The 16695-nt window shown below is 39.3% G+C and overlaps 3 protein-coding genes across 4 annotated transcripts in view; all 3 read left to right on the plus strand.

Moving 5' to 3' along the window:
- Nucleotides 1–536: 536 nt before the first annotated feature.
- LOC135947311 (prestin-like) lies at nucleotides 537–4618 on the plus strand. 2 transcript variants are annotated; one of them, XM_065496048.1, is made up of 14 exons: nucleotides 537–669; nucleotides 1238–1359; nucleotides 1461–1617; nucleotides 1693–1857; nucleotides 1911–2021; nucleotides 2327–2517; nucleotides 2575–2739; nucleotides 2795–3033; nucleotides 3093–3255; nucleotides 3312–3488; nucleotides 3543–3815; nucleotides 3871–4038; nucleotides 4095–4224; nucleotides 4292–4618. In XM_065496048.1, the coding sequence occupies exons 3-14, from the start codon at nucleotides 1479–1481 to the stop codon at nucleotides 4426–4428; spliced, it is 2058 nt and encodes a 685-aa protein (XP_065352120.1). In that variant the 5' UTR covers nucleotides 537–669; nucleotides 1238–1359; nucleotides 1461–1478; the 3' UTR covers nucleotides 4429–4618. The 2 variants fall into 2 exon arrangements, with proteins under 2 accessions (XP_065352120.1, XP_065352121.1); XM_065496049.1 differs by having other exon boundaries at nucleotides 659–682.
- A 125-nt stretch (nucleotides 4619–4743) lies between these two features.
- LOC135947317 (prestin-like) lies at nucleotides 4744–8562 on the plus strand. The gene is made up of 13 exons (XM_065496055.1): nucleotides 4744–5134; nucleotides 5191–5355; nucleotides 6053–6163; nucleotides 6227–6417; nucleotides 6493–6657; nucleotides 6711–6815; nucleotides 6870–7003; nucleotides 7064–7226; nucleotides 7309–7485; nucleotides 7543–7815; nucleotides 7874–8020; nucleotides 8085–8217; nucleotides 8278–8562. Exons 1-13 carry the CDS (start codon nucleotides 5077–5079, stop codon nucleotides 8436–8438), a joined length of 1983 nt encoding a protein of 660 aa, XP_065352127.1. The 5' UTR covers nucleotides 4744–5076; the 3' UTR covers nucleotides 8439–8562.
- Nucleotides 8563–8927: 365 nt separating this feature from the next.
- LOC135945475 (tyrosine-protein kinase transmembrane receptor Ror2-like) overlaps nucleotides 8928–16695 on the plus strand; it is a 49241-nt gene continuing 41473 nt past the window's right edge. The window contains exon 1 of the mRNA XM_065493193.1: nucleotides 8928–9200. Coding sequence (XP_065349265.1) covers nucleotides 9140–9200 — 61 coding nt within the window. The 5' untranslated portion in view covers nucleotides 8928–9139. The remainder of the gene's footprint in view (nucleotides 9201–16695) is intronic.

Raw genomic sequence — 16695 nt, forward strand, 5'->3', positions numbered from 1 at the left:
TAACGCTATAATATACCGGTACTGTTATATGGCTGGTCCAGGGTTTGAACTCCTGAAGACCAAGATAGTTGCTGCTCATGGAGCTCCCTTGTCTCATGTCATAATCCATATTTGAAAAATTTGTCTTTGTCTTTGCGTGCTTGAACTAGAATAATTACACTGCACTCGCACTCAGTTTGCTGGACCAAGAATGTTGTTTGTCACTATTAAATATGTGCGCATGGAAAGTTCCGCTAAAACGTTAAATATTTAACAGGGAACAAAGTACATAAATATAATATATTAAATATTATGTGTGTAGTAAATATCTTGGTCATCGATCCATTCAGGAATATTAAAACTAAGGCCAAAATCTGTACTACTTAATAATAATTCTACACTTTCACTTTCCTGACTTTCCCCAAGCCGGCACTTTTTGTTAACTACATGACCACACGTCCTCAACCACACGCACGCAGACCGAACTGGACCGAACATATGTTTTTTGTTGTTGTGATCTAAATAAAAGAGGAGGAGAGAGTGGTAGAGGAAAGGGGGCGTGGATCCGACTGGTGGCACTGGCTGTGGCAGTCAAAGTTCCTAGTCTGCTAAATGGGCTCTTTAACTCTCTTGTCTCTTGACAGAAGGCTAAGGTAAAGCCTGCCGAGTCCACCGGGAACCTGGATAAAGGTAAAACAACAGTGTAAGAGCTGATATCTGTTGCAGTGTATGTGTGTGGATAGCAAAATTGAAATTTTGTACAATTTGTTCGATGACCAACTTATTGCGCTCGTGTTTGACACTATTTTCGCTGGAATCAGATTACATATAAATCATTTATAGATACAAAAATACATTGCTAGAAAATCATATGGGTTTATTTGACAGTGAACTTCACACACCATGGAATATATGTAATGTGAAATTATGATAATTGCGAGGGACCAGTCACTATGAGACTGACTTTTACATATATTAATTATTCTGTTAATTTCAAATTAAATGCGCATTACGTTTAGCTATCACTTTTGTTTAAAACATTTTATCAAAAAAATTTCAATATAATTAAAATTCTTTCATGTCATGAATGTTTCCATTGAAATATGTTTAAAACTAACAGAAAAATCACCAGTGCAAAATTCTACCTTTTAAACAATTAAAGACTTTTTTTACAAAGTGGTTTGATAATGTGGCCTTGACCAACAAATTAATATAGGTCAATGCATTGCCTCCCTAAAATCACTTTGTTTGCTTTCAGATGCGCTTCATCGTCACCTTGATCTCAAATCAGCCTGTTGATAAGATCTCTCCTGTTTAAACAACCACAATACAGCGTATGGTGCGGCATATTGACGAGAGATCAATTTAAAATGCTTTGAGGTGGGGCGGTTCAATCTCAATTGATTTGTTTGTCAATGATACAGTGTCAGGAGCTTGTTGAAAACAATGGCGTGTTTGACTGTGTAAAAATTAATTTTTAGGCATTACTACTTAGCATTATGAGCCTGAATAGTGCGAAAAACCAGAGCGTAAATGCGCAGGATGAAGAGGTAGATTTCGAAACACCTGTAATTCGGGTGCTCCGAAACCAGGAGAGTTTTAACAAGCTCAACCAGTATGACGTACCGCCAGAAACACGTGAGTTTTTTGTTTGATCTTCTATTAGACGGGAGGCTAATAAACCTGCTTGACTGCATTCTAAAAATCGAACAGCTCTCATCCAAAAAGCGATGGGCCAACTCTCCCCGGGCAAATGCGCTGGCTGTATGTTATCCGTTTTTCCGTTCTTTGGCTGGATACGGAGCTACAATTTCAAAAGAGACCTAGTTGATGACCTTGTATCAGGATGCACCGTTGGCGTGATGCACATTCCACAAGGCAATTTCAATCAGAGCAAAAATGTTCACAGCAGAGTAATTTTATCCCCGCAGGTTTAGCGTATGCAATGCTGGCTGGGGTCCCACCTATCACTGGACTTTACATGGCTTTCTTTCCTGTGCTAATTTACATCTTCATGGGCACGTCCAGGCATGTCTCAATGGGTATGTTTTGAAATAAATGAAAGTATTTACTTTATTCGTCATTTATGACAGGGTAAAGTTGTTATCCAGTTGGTATTTACTTAAAAAAGTTGATTAATTTCTAAACATGGGTTTCATCAGTCTAATAAAGTTCAAACCTATGTTTCCCTTATCTTTTAAAATTAAAAATGTTGTTAACGCTCAATGAATGCTAAATGTAGCAATCAAATTTTTCTTTAGTGTGTGAGGTTTAATGGTTCAAATTAGTGCAAAAGTTAAATATTCATCACCTGATATGAATTTAACCGCCAAAATAATTATTTTAGGTACCTTTTCCGTGGTTTGCCTCATGACCAAGGCCATTGTCGTAGCGCACGCAGCGCCAGACACGGTGGACAACAATTTTGAAACGGCACCAAGTCTTTCATTTTCTGATGCGTTCATGGAGCCTGAAAATTCTCAGCTGACGAGTGTGCAGGTTGCAACTGTCGTCTGTTTTGCTGTTGGACTTTGGCAGGTACTAGATTAGAAACCTAAATAAATAACTATACAAGCTAACAGGTATTGGTTTCAGGTTCTAATGGGACTTTTTCGACTGGGCAACATCAGCGTTTTTCTGTCTGACACTTTGGTTAGCGGATTTTCAACAGCGGCTGCAGTACATGTTCTGGCGTCGCAGCTGGGCAGTTTGCTCGGCGTTCAAGTTGGAAAACACAACTCTGATTTTAAAGTCATCCTGGTATAAAACCTTTTTGTGTCATTAAAATTTTAAATATTAATCAAGACTATTTTAGGTCTTAAGAGATGTGATAAAAAATATTTCAACGTTGAATGTGGTCAGCCTCTCACTCTCACTGTCAATTATGGCATTATTAATTTTGTACACTGAAATCATCAAACCCAGAGTCGAGAAGCGCTGTCATTATCCTTTCCCTATGGAGTTGATGTGCATCATTATTGGCACCGTTCTCTCCATATCCTTTGATCTGGGTCCTTTGCACGGAGTCAAGTGCGTCGGAAATATCCCTAGAGGGTGACGTATATTACAATTTACGCTTAAATTTATTTTTAGCTCCTGATCTTTATTAATAGGTTACCTTCACCAAGTTTTCCAGCATTTTGGCTTCTACCTGATGTAATTTTCCACAGTTTCCCAATTGCCTTGGTTGGATTTACAATCACACTTTCAATGGCTTCGATTTTGGCCAAAAAAGGTCATTACAAGATAAATGCTAACCAGGAGTTCTTGGCTTGTGTAAGTTATAATATTCAAAATTCTATTTGAATTGATTTTTTAAAATTTGATTCTAGGGCTGCGGCAATTTGTTTGCATCCGGTTTCTCTTGTGTTCCTTTTGCTGCCTCCCTCTCTAGAAGTTTGATTCAGCAAAATGTTGGCGGCAAGACACAAATCGCCAGTGTGTTTTCCTGCTCCTTAATTCTGCTCATTTTGCTCGCTATCGGACCATTTTTTGAAAAACTTCCAAATGTGAGCCGTTTTTTTCATTTAAATATAAAAACTTATTTAATTTCTTGCTTCTAGTGCGTTTTGGCCGCAATTGTCCTTGTCTCTTTGAAAGGAATGTTCATGCAGCTGAAAGACTTTCCTTGCATCCTTCGAAGATCAAAACTTGACGCTTTTGTCTGGATGGGCTCGTTTGTCGTGTCTGTTTTCTGGGACATCGACTATGGGCTGGGAGTTGGACTTCTCCTCTCTATTCTTTGCGTCCTACTGTACGGTCAGAAGATGCATGTTTACACTCTTGGGAAAGTGCCAGACAATGACATTTATTTGGACAACAAGCACTACCTAGCGGTAATAGTTTCTGCTTCCGTTAAAAGCTTGCTTAACTGACTTATAAATGTGCCAGGCCAAAGAGTTACCTGGAGTCAAGATAATTCACATATGTGGAAGTCTCCATTTCGCCAACAAGAACCAGCTGGAGAAAAGGTGCAGCAAGATTGTAAAATTACACGGCCATGCACCACACGTTGTTGTGCACAAAGATGGAGAGAGACGCGCCTTGAACTCTGACTCGGTAAGATTTTTAAAAATAATTTATATAATTCTACAGTTTAACCTAATCATTACTAGGTTCATTGTGTCATTTTGGACTTGTCTGGAGTCAGTTTTATTGACCCGTCTGCCGCAGACACTTTGTCGACGCTTCGGGATGACATTTATCAGAAGTTAGAAGGAAAGCTACTCTTAGCAAATGCTCCTCGTAAGTTCTAATATTTATCCATTGCAATTATGAGTAATTGAAAGAAAAATTCCATTTTTTCCATCAGCTAACATCCTGGAGGCTCTGAAAAAGTATAAATATTTCTCAAGCTCTCACCCAGTTAATGGAAATTTGTTCCCAAGTATTCATGACGCTGTACTCAAAGCGCAGGAGTTATCTCTCTTGGCGTCAGGAGAGTCTTAACATATGAGCACAATAAGTCCAAGGAAAACGTGTGTTCTCTTAGTGACATATAGCTGTGATTTAGAAAATGCAGATCAAATATACAAACAAATTTTAATTTTTTTATCTGTTGGTTCGAGTTCCTGTAACTTGAACAGTGTGTCAATTTTATCAACGGTTTGTGAATAAATATTACTACACTTGTGAAATATTTACTTGTTATAATTTACATTTCCATGCGAGTCCCGAATGAACACTTCTGCTACTAGCATATATGCATTACCGCGGCACCGCTAGACCTATTTTTAAACATCTCCCTTCCACCTCTCATTTTGCACGTGTTTTGGAGTGAGGGGTAGATGCAGTCAGCTGTGCTCGCCGCGCAAACAAATAATTTTATCAACGCCTGAGCGAGCGTTGCGATTTGATCTCTTAGTGGGACGATAACATCACATGCGCTAGGCGTAAGTTGAAAAGCACACAAGCGTTAGGATCAATATATTTTCTGATAAAATATTCAGAGCGCAAGTTAGAAAAGTTTCATGTAACCGGTTGATATCTATTTTGTATTGTTTTCAAATAGCTTCGACCGTTATGTTATAATACCACTGATAAGCAGCTGAAATTCAAACATTGGTTTAGTACGCGCAGAACAATTTGTCGTGGAAAATGCAAACTCTTGAAGACTTCCAAATCTTGCACAAGTATGAAAAAACACCTGAGCTTAGTAAGAAAAAATTAATTTATTTCCAAATAATATCAACCCTGATTTTAATTTAACAGCGTTTATACAGAAGGCCAAAGCTGCAATTCCGGGTATAAGCGTGTCCCAAACATTTTTATCAATTTTCCCATTTCTTGGCTGGATGCGGCAATACAAATTCAAAGAGTACATCGTTGATGACGTCGTGATAGGATGCACCATTGGAATCATGCACATACCTCAAGGTAAGAGACAATTAATTACTATCATGTAATATCAAAATTGGGAACGAAAGTTTTTATTTTTTGCCACAATATTGAAAGCATTTTGCTAGTTGCTTTTACATGCAAGAAGTGACACTAGGACACTACCCTTGCGCCTGCGGACAACTGATTTAGGCAGCCCGCATGTCCGCTGTGATGCCTGTGGTGCGTTGCATGCTTTGCCATCAAATAAAGGGAGATTCCATAAATTTGGAAGCAAAATGACGAATATTTTTTATAGCAAACAAAGATTTTTAATTTCTTTTTCGATTAATATACTGATATTAATAAGTATTAATATGATTTAAGGGGGGAAACAATGTATTTAAGATTCATGAACCCAGGAAAAATATTCTATTATCATGAAAGTAATTAATTGTTTTTGTTTTTAATTTTAGCTTTTGAAAGTTGAATTTATCTCGGTAAATCATTTAAACCTAAATTTGGAAAGTATCAAACTGGTAATAATTTGTATCTAATAATAAATAACCTAAAATATTAAAAATGGAAAAATAATAAATCATGAGAGAGAACTCTATGTTTATACTTTTTATTATGTTATTGAGTTGGCCAAATCCATTAGCCTCGATATATAGGTAAAAATAAGGTATTTTTATATTTATAACCACATGCATACTTACACATTTTTGTTCACAAAAATGTTCAATCGAAAATTCAGGTCTGGCTGCAGCGATACTGGCAGGAGTGCCGCCCGTGGTCGGCCTTTACATGGCTTCATTCCCATCAATTATTTACGCGCTGATGAGCACATCAAAGCACATTTCAATTGGTATTTTACTCCATAATCACACTAAAAGCCTGCGGATTGAGCAGAGGGAAAATATGTTCGCAGGAACAATAGCCATCATTTGTATAATGGTGAAGCCAATCGTGTCCTTGCACGCCAAGCCCGAAACCGTGGACAGTAATTTTGAAAAGCCACCCGATCTGACATGGTCGGAGGCAATTTTCAAGCCGGAAAATGCAGAGCTCACTAGCGTCCAGGTTGCAACGGCTGTGTGCTTTGCAGTTGGAGTTTGGCAGGCAAGAATTTAGTAAAAATACGCTTCATTTAAATTTAAAAATAAATGTATATATGTGCTCCATATCCTGGAATAGCTCTTAATGGGAGTGTTTCGGCTGGGAATAGTCAGTGTTATCCTTTCTGATGCACTCGTAAGTGGATTTTCTACGGCTGGAGCCACTCATATTTTCTCCTCTCAGTTAGGAAATCTACTGGGTATTGAAATCGCAAAGCACAGCTCCAATTTTAAGGTTTTACTGGTAAAAAATTACTTTTAGATAAAAGTGAGTTGGTGCAATGATTTTGTATACAGATTTTCAGAGATGCCGTATTAAATATTTTAACCATGAATTTGGTGAGCTTTGCTTTGTCAATGAGTGTGATGGCTGTTTTAATCACATATTCAGAAGTTTTGAAGGTATATTTTTAAGTTTAATATACCGCCTGGGCCTTTAATTTAATTATTTTTCAGCCTCGTTTGGAGAAAGTATTTCGTTTTCCAATACCTGTTGAGATGTTTTGCATAATTATTTGCACCCTATTATCTATGGCATTCGACTTGGAAAATAAATACGGAGTTAAGTGCTTTGGCACCATTCCAAGAGGGTAATTTGAAGTAGCAATTTATTACTCTAAAATAATTAATATTTTTAACAATTTTTTAAGAGTTCCAGCCCCAAGCTTGCCAGCATTCTGGTTCGTGCCGCAGATCGCACTGCAAAGCTTGCCAATTGCCATAGTCGGCTACGCAATTACGATTTCAGTGGCAACAATTTTGGCAAAAAAATCGAAATACGAGATCAGACCCAACCAGGAATTTCTAGCTTATGTAAAATAAAAGATTTCTCAAATTGAATACAAGAAAGTAACAACTAGTTACAAATTTACTTGATTAATATTTTTTCCAACAGGGCTGCTGCAACATTTTTGCGTCTTTTTTCTCTTGCATTCCAGTGGCCGGCTCCATTTCAAGGAGTATAGTTCAGCACAAAGTTGGCGGTAAAACGCAAATTGTCAGTTTTGTGTCTTGCGCTTTTGTTCTTCTCGTGTTGGTCGCGATCGGTCCGTTTTTTGAGCCATTGCCCAGCGTAAGCGTATAAAATTGAGTGAACCTTAATGCACAAATTTATTGGTGATTATTCCAGTGTGTGTTAGCAGCGATTTTGATCGTCACACTGAAGGGCATCATGTGGCAAGTGAAAGACTTTCCTGGAATTTATCGCAGGTCGAAATCGGACGGCATCGTGTGGATGGGCACATTCTTTGTGGCCATTTGCTGGGACACTGACTACGGTTTGGCTGCCGGACTTATTCTTTCAACCTTTTCTGTGATACTGCATGGTCAAAAACTGAATATTTGTGTCCTTGGACGAGTGCCGAGAATCGACACTTACCTCGACAAAAGATATTACTCCGCTGTACAAATGGTGCTGCCGAAAATATGCTTATTTTAATTATCTTTTTGCTGCGTTTCAGGCAGAAGAAATTCCAGGAGTGAAAATAATTTACATCTCAGGAAGTTTGCATTTTGCCAGCAAAGGGCAGATGGTTAAAAAGTGTACCGAGATAGTGAACATACGGAATCAACAATTAGGAGTCGTTAAAAATGATGTTGAGCACGAGGTTTGTTTATTAGAGCGTTTATTAATATAAAAATGTATATATCTTTTATTATTGAACAATTTAGTTCACCAAAGATGTAATTATTGATCTATCTGGAGTCTATTTCATTGATCCCTCGGCCACAGATGCTCTTAAGAGTCTTAGAGAAGATATACAACATTTTTTGAATGGTTCTCTTTACTTAGCAAACTGCCCTCGTAAGTAATTGCCAATTGCTTGCCATTCGTATAGATTAACACGAGTATGTTTTTTTGCAGCAATGATACAGGAATCGTTGATTAGGTACAAATTCTTTGGCCCTGATTGTCATATCAATGATTGCGCTTTTCCAACGATAAATGATGCAGTTCTGTTCATTCAAAGCAGTGCTGCAGTGCGCAGTGACTCTCAAACTAATAAAGTCAATATATTATATTAATTTGTTGAGGAAAATTATGGATCTAGAAATATTTAATGATTTTATCTGTACGTGATTTAAATTATTTCTATGTATGTCTTGTTTGGGCAGATTGAGACAATAAATTATTAGTAAATTATATTTAAATTTACGCCAAAAATATTTTTTAAACGCAAACATACTCATGAAAAGAAGATAGAATGACTTTTAGCCAATATTAGCAGAAAAAAAGGGGGAAAATAATTAAAATCCTGATACTTTATAAATATATTTAACATAAAAGAAAAAAGAATTCGTTACAGAAAACTGTTATTACATAGATCTTTCCCATCATAGATTAAATAATTAAAAGAAATTTAGCTGTTCTTGGAACTTCATTAATACTAGCAATATTATATCAAAGGCTTAAAGGAAATTTTTGACGTACCGCGCGCCTCCTTTGTTTAAACAACACCAATGGACGTACAGTTCCGCCATCTGTGCTCAGCGATCGCGACTTTTTGCAAAGCGGGCGCATCGTCTTGTTTCTGCCCACTGTCGGCCCCGCAATTCATTCGAGTGTTTGGATGTGTCCGCGTGAGACGTGCACTCCGCGTGAAGAGTGTCCGAGACCGTGTGACCAGCGCTGACCGCGGGACAGCAGTCGAAACGGACAATGTGGGCCGCCGGACTCAGCGCGTGCCCTCAGTGATTCGCTTGCTTGCTTGCGGACGACCGTGGACATGAGGGCCGTGGGCCTGTTGGTGGGCCTCCTTTTGGGCCTGGCGTCGGCTGAGCTTCTGAGTGAGTAATGAGATAATATTTGGATGCCGCTTCCATTCAGTCGGACTACGCTGTCCGCCGCGTTCGGACGAAATATAGATACTATGGGTTGGGTTGACTGAATGACGCCGGCTGCCCTGTGTTGTGTTGTTGACGCGGGGGCGTGGTTGGGGACTTTGGGACTTTTGACCCGTGCTTTTTATTTTTAATTAAAAGATTTGTGTGATTATTTTTAAGTTCTAATTTATTTTATACATTAAATTTGTTGGTTTTTTAAAACTTGGTTTTTATTAGGAAAACATTTTTTTGTTTTTTTGAAATTTTTAGACGAGTGTAAAACAGAAATTTGACTAAAAAACGTATTAAAGCAATAAATCTCATATTATTTGAAGAAATTCGCCAAATCTGAGTTTTATGGGAATTTGCAATTACACGTTATTTTAAGATCAGAGTTATTTAATGATTTAATTTTGGCATTTTACAAAAAAATTATTTTTACAAATCTATAGAAAACGGAAATACCACGAACACCAACACATTTGTCAGTAATTTGTTTAGTTTGTCGGTAATTTGTTTAATCAGCAATATGAAGCTCTGGCTTAGTTGTTTCAATCAAAGCCAATCTAATTACTGGCGGATCGGTCGCACAGCAGCAAACACAACAAATAATAATGAGCATTAGAGGACACTGCTGCGGCTGACCGTCACCAACTGATCAGCCAGCGTTCGGCAAATAAACGCGCACGGCAGCAATGTTATATGTTATTATAAATTCAGCAGCCGCGCGCGATCTGCAAAATGATTAATTCCGTGTGACCAATGAGCCGCGATTTCAAGTTTAATTGCCTAGCCGAGCGAGGCAAAACAAAAACGCCACGAAACGACCTCCCAACGGCGCCTGCTTAATATTCATTGAGCCGGGGCGTGCAATTTATTTTCAATATCTCCGCGGCGTCGCATTTGCATGCAAAACTTCCCATTAGTTTTTCCGCCCAGAGCGTCATTTGCATCCGACGCAGTCGAAAGCGGAACCGAAGCGAACACACCTTTTCTAGGAAGAAATCCTGCTGCAAAAAGTCGACTTCGCTTTAATGAATTTATTTCGTTGATTTATGCCAGCAAAAACACTGTGCAAAAAAATTCCAGAAATAAGTCATCTTAAAATTAATCATGAATTTTCGAGCAGTTCATGTTTTAAGACACATCTATAGTTATGGCAATTGTTTGAACTAAAACTAACTCACTTTATTTTATTTTTCAAGTTTTTTGTCTTCTCTCAAGGGGTCTAAAATTTTTAATCTTCATTCCTTGAAGCCAAATCCAATGCTCTTACAACATGTATTTGATGCCTTCTCTTGGAAAGGTAGTATTGGACACATCATTTTATTTTTTCTGTATTTCCTAAGCAGTGGTTGAAAATTATAATTTATAAATTATAAATCCAAAAAATGTCATTTTGTTTCGTACCAGTCCGCGTCTTGGATCAGTTATAAAAATTCACGTCGCATTATCAACTGCAGGACGTTAAAAATCACTGGTCGTCGAAAACGATTAATTGAAAAGCATTCAGAGGAAAATAATTTAAGTTTGGTGGTTACTCATTTTAAAAGTAAATTAGAGAAAAGCATCAGTGGAATTTGAAATTTATTTTTCTTTCCTACAATGTAATCTGCAATTCAAATAATTTCCGTCCTCGGTTTGTTTATAATTTGTATGCTACTTGTCGATCAGCAGGATATTCACGCCTTTTTCGCTAACTCAGGAAGACGGCTCAATCAACGGTTGCTGCGATGCGTTTTTGCGTCAAGACTCTTGGCAGTGTTGATTGATTTCAAATCCAATCATGACAAGTCTCGAATTTTTCATCCGTAGACTGTAGACATGCCGGCACGAAGCTTTCAATTTGCACTTCTCAACTCCGCCTAAAAGTCGCGGTCTAGACGTCGAAGCTTCCCTTTTCACGCAAAATAAAACTTCTCGCTAGCGTGTCAGGGCACCATTCGAAACTAAAACCAGTATAGCTCGGTTAAATCGATTTTAGAACATTGCGAAATCGCGCCATCCTCTGTAAACAGTTTGTTTGCCAACTCTTTTGCATATCCGCTCATTTGCGAGAGGATTTATTATTTGCTCCGATGCTGCTGTCATTTCTATTCAGCGTAGCGTGTTTTACTACGGGCAGGTGTGTGCGAAAAGAATCGGACTACGGCTCGCCAGATGAACGCTCCAATTCAATAGGCCAGCCGCGCGCGTGCTGAAAGGGGTGGCATGTACTTTTTATAATAGGGAAACGCTGTTTGCCGGAGCAAATAAATTCCCTGACATTTTGCAATTTGTTTACGAGATTTTTTTTATTATTCTGCAACAACCTAGTTGGGGATGCTGCGTAAAAAGAGTTTATTGTGCGGTAGATTGAATTTTTCTCGTGCTCTTTTGCTATTAAAAAACCTGCCAAGCAAATCTTTTGTTTTCTTTTGCATTGCGGGATTACTTTGTTTAGGAATAATTGAATTTGAAAATAAACCAAAAATATAATCCAATAGAAAACATAAAAATAATTTAAAATCCTGAAATTATTTATAAGTATCTGAGATTTTATAATATCTATTCCAAACCAAGCAGTCACTCGTCATTCTCCTCCACAAAGATAAACAATACGTTTTGTATGTATCTCAGTTTTACATACAACCGCACGAAATCGAGAAATTGCGAGTAAAGCTAATAGAATATCAGCGTTTCACAACCGCAGCTCGGTAGAATGCGGGTCGATGGGTTTTCTTTTCCTCTGGCAATTGCACTCTGGCAAACACAACACGTATCGCATCCAAACAAACTCGCTGGTGGAAAAGTCGTATACAAAACTAATTTAGCGAGGAGAAGGAATTCACACGAGAGCGGCGGGAAAAGCAGTGCCGCTGAAATAATCTCGTCCAACATAAAGATGATGCTGGATGGAAGGAGTCCTCGGAGAAATCTTACGAGTGTCGTCACGGCGCAAATTACGAGTTCAGTATCGTAAAAAAGAGGCGAGCTTGCAGGGCAAATTATTTGACGACTAAACTTTTAAAGCCGCTCTGACTTTTGCTTTTCCGCAACCTGATGCTCCTGTCTTACTCAGCGTAGTTTATGGTGGATTATAAAGTTAAGTTGTCTGTGATCAGAGAGGCGAGTAAATCGAGGAAATGCTTCATGTATACTTACCAAAGCTTATAAAGAGGCTAATTTACATTTTTAATCAACTACTTCAGCATAGTACTTTTTTATATGCCTTCATTTTTCCAAAAAAACTAACCAGCGCTGTCTAATAAAAATTCATTACAAATTTTGCAGAACATTTTTAAACTTTTGTAATTTTAAAAGATATGTTGAATCTAATATACAAGAATAAGATATTTTGTCATGTTATAAAATAAAACAACTTGGAAAGCTTGAAAATATGAACCCATTTAACAATAATTCATACATTGCACATTTTTTACGAAACGTTATAATGGAGCAGTTGTAACGAATTATTTGGGTCTTTAATTATATGACCAGCCCTTTTTTCTAATCGTCTTAAATCTTAGATGACTTCAAAATCGCATAAAGAGCTTATTTTGATATTAAGTTTCCACGGTCTGTTACTGTGTCATCAATGCTGAAAATGTAACATAGTTCTTCATCCCAGTAAGCTTCTTTCGATGCGCGAACGCGTCCCACTCTTTCAGCAACTTTTTACCAAATTTACATCGACGTCTGCGTTTTCCGCCTCTGCCGCTGACAAACCAATCTAATTTCGGGCATGTTTCAATATTTGTCGTGAGTCTCGTCTCGTCAGATCCGCTTCTTGCCGAAGTCAAACACGCCGCCGACCGATGCTAATCGATTGGAATGGAGCTTTGTGTTCGTTTTCTGTCCGCGAGAAGAGCGGCTCACTGACTGACTGACTGACTTGACTGACTTTGGGCCTAGTTCCAGAACTTGAGCCCCCTCGTTAGCAATGCAAGCGAAAAGCGGCCCGATCTGCGCCGTGTCACGGGGCTCGGGGCTGTTTGAATAATTAGTCAGCACAACTCGGTGCAGTGATCGCCGAAATTGGGTCCGGATGGATGCTCAGCGCGCGAGGGTGCTTGCTTACCTTTCCGCTTCGGCACTAACAAACTTGTTCGCTCCTGGCTTACGTGGAGAGCGGTCTGAATTAATTATTTGCACCGCCCTGCTCTGTGCCCCACTTTGCAGGGAGTTAAAAATTTTTGCTCGCTAGGGACATGAAGTTGAAAGAGAATCTGCTGATGAAGATACAATGGCATACGCTTAAAAATTGAGAAAAAATGTTTTCCTTGTCGTGGGGTATATATAAGGAAAAAATTGAAATGCTAAAATTGTCATATTATGTGACTCTCTATTTAAAGCCCCGTCCTATTTTATGTTATAAAAGTAAATTTTAATTTTGGTATTACAACTAGCAATCTATAAATGAAAAAAAATATATAACATTTTCGAACTCAGTAATGAGTTGAACTTCTACAATGGTTATAAGATGTCAACACTCGAGGTTGATTGTTCCATGTTATGAAAAAAACAGACTTCATCCTCGTTGCTAAAAAAACTTCCTCTTATTCCTCCGACAAGTTTCGGCGTCATAGTACAAGAGATGTTTTGTTGTTTAAGAAAGAGGGGCACGACTTGATGGTTGAGTGCAGAAATAAATAATCAAAATCACGATCTGAGTTTTCAAACAGGGGCCCGTGTAGGCCGTGCAGCAAAAAGAATCTCGGTGTTTGACGCCACAAAAACTACCATTAGTCTTATGAGGAAAATGGGGTGTGCTGATGGCATCCCCCGGAGTATCGCTCTAATGGAATACAAGGGAATGTTTTGTTACAGGAGAAAGTAGGCCATTGTTACCCCCGATTTGCATTTTAATAGCTTTTTTAAGGTGGAACAAACCAGACTCGCACAAACATATACATAAAAGAAAGTTCATAATTACGGTTGGCTTAGGAAATTAAATATTCAAGCTCGATCGAGCCTACTTTGTCTGGTAATCTTGGCCTCATCCCTCGGAAATGGAATCTGAATCGCGGAACCTCGGCTCGAGGGTGCAAGGCTCTTGTGTTTTCAGTCGGTGTGCGCGCGCTCAGCATTTCCAATTTCCTTGGTCGCGATGCTGCCTGCCTGCCCTCCCTTATTGTCCTTCCTGCCCTCGGATCGCATCGATTCACCCCGCAGGCCGGGCTGATAAAAATAATAATAATAATATCACGTACCACCTCTTCTGTTTTGACAGAGCGCGCGGTCTCCGAACCACCGCCGCCGCCGCCGCCTTTTTGGCTCGTGCCGCTCTTGTGCACGCGCCCGACCGGCCGCCTGCCCGCCCGTCGCGTATAAATTGGGCGGGCTGAATGAAAAAGCGATTCGACTTTTTAAAAAGTTTGCATCGTCGTTGGCAGAGGAGGTGTTGCCGAAAGTTTTTTTTTGTCAAAGCCAGAGCACTCCATAAAAGAGAGAGAGCAGCCGCTGGAAACTTTTGCGAGAGCTTATTAATGCTGTTTATACGCCGACGCTGTCGATACAGAACGCAGCATTTTTCGCCTCCGGAGAGAGAATTCTGCGAAGAGGAAAATAACAAGAAGTCAAACTCGTCGATACTCCGTCGGAAGAATTCTGCAGCAACGTGCTTGTTTGTTGCAAAATTGGAAAAGCAAGAAAATGCCAAACGCAATAAACCCTAATTCACTTAAAGCACGTGGGCAGTTGTTCTATTCTGAGTACAGCAATCTCGGCTGTAAGAGGTGTACATTGCAGAGCAATAACCATAAATTCACCACATATACACTCACAGTCACGTGCAAATGATCACCACCAGCACATTTCGTGCTGAGCGAATTTTCGCGTGGACTGGCGCGTGGGTCGAGCCGATCGCCCGCGTCCAGCATAAATAAAAAAGAATTATACAATCGGGCCGATATATATAAAAAGCGGCCTGCTTGATATTTATGTAATGCACACGCATTGAACGAGGGTGGGTGGGTCGGATTTTGTGGGGTGTGTTTTATTGCGCGGCAGGAAACAAAGTCGGCTCTTTATGTTTGTGCGTGCCCGGAATGGGAACTACATTACAAGAGCTTTTTATTAAAAAGTCGCGCGCGGCCAAGAAGGAGGAAAGTAAGCAGCCTTTGAATCGGTCCGCTTTGTTTCGTGGAATGGAATAACGCTCCGAAACTTTGCACAATGGGGGAAATGCCGCCGCCAACTTTGTTTTTATATGCTCAAAAGCAGGTAGATCCCAATTTCTAAACTCGCTCTTTGTGGATAAAGTTTGATAAATAAGAGCCTTTGAGCTGCGAGGGTTTATGATTAATTTCTACCAAGATGCGGAGAGAACACAGGTGGACCATCCAATGAGTATATATCATCGGGAATTCGTGTTTGTTGAACTTCCAAACGTGTGTTTTGATACCAAACAAGATGTGCTTATTTTTATTTTCCTTGTGTGCAACTGCCTGAACACTTTCTGCTTTTTCCTTCATTTAAGATGAATAAGAATAGTTTTTTTTTAAATCTGAAGTCAGTTTTAAGTATTTTTAATAGAGTTTAAAGGGATTTGAAACATAACAGATGAGTTTCTTAGTTTATGATGACTTCCATTTATCAAGTACTTTATTTTACTTGTCAAAAAGAAAAAAAAGAAATCATTGACGAAAACGTATATGGCTATTGGAAATATGCAAATTCTAGCTATCAATCCTTAACAGATTTTGAACATCAATTCTATTAGGTATTTATTAGTGCTTGATTTTCTTATTGTTTTCTCTCTACACGCAACTTAGGAAAATTTGAAAGAGGAAAAAATTACCAACACAACCACAAGCGTATAGAGAAACTACAATCGCAATCTCGTAACACCCCTTCACTACGACAAAAATTCACAAGCTCAAACTTCCATTCTATCTTAAAGCCATGTCAAAGAGTTAAGTCCTGCTTCTTATGGGAATTTTCAGCAGCCAGAGGAACCAATTTTCGATAGTAATCAATGTTCGCAACACACTTACTCTCTCTCAGCTCCTGACGCACAAAAAAGCTCTTTGCAACACCGAGGCATCCTTCTCATCCAATTAAGGGTGCGAAAATTCAATTTGACAGCGGAGCGAAAACTAAACGCAAGGCATCGGAGCAGCACAACAGCGGCAAACAAACCGGCTCGATGTGCTGTCGAGCGGCAGCTATTTATTTGTTGTTGTTGTTGTGCCTTTGCGTGCGGTTCAAGTTTGAGCGACGCGGCGTCGGCGGTAGCGAGGCCCGTATTTATTAATTAGCACTCATTAAACACCCCCATCGACTGCACAAACCACCCTCGTTAGGGCGTGCAGCGCTGGAGTTTGCCGCAACTATTTCCTCTTTCGCTGGTGCCGCCGCCGCCGGCGCCTTTCTGCTCACTCGCTGATAAACCCCCCCCAGCGGACGAATGGGCATCGCGTGAAATTTAATAGCCCCGTGCTGATGCGAACGCGTGGATATCTCTCTCTCTCTCTCG

The sequence above is a fragment of the Cloeon dipterum genome, chromosome X (assembly GCF_949628265.1).
Source record: "Cloeon dipterum chromosome X, ieCloDipt1.1, whole genome shotgun sequence".
In the NCBI taxonomy this organism is placed as follows: Eukaryota; Metazoa; Arthropoda; class Insecta; order Ephemeroptera; family Baetidae; genus Cloeon; species Cloeon dipterum.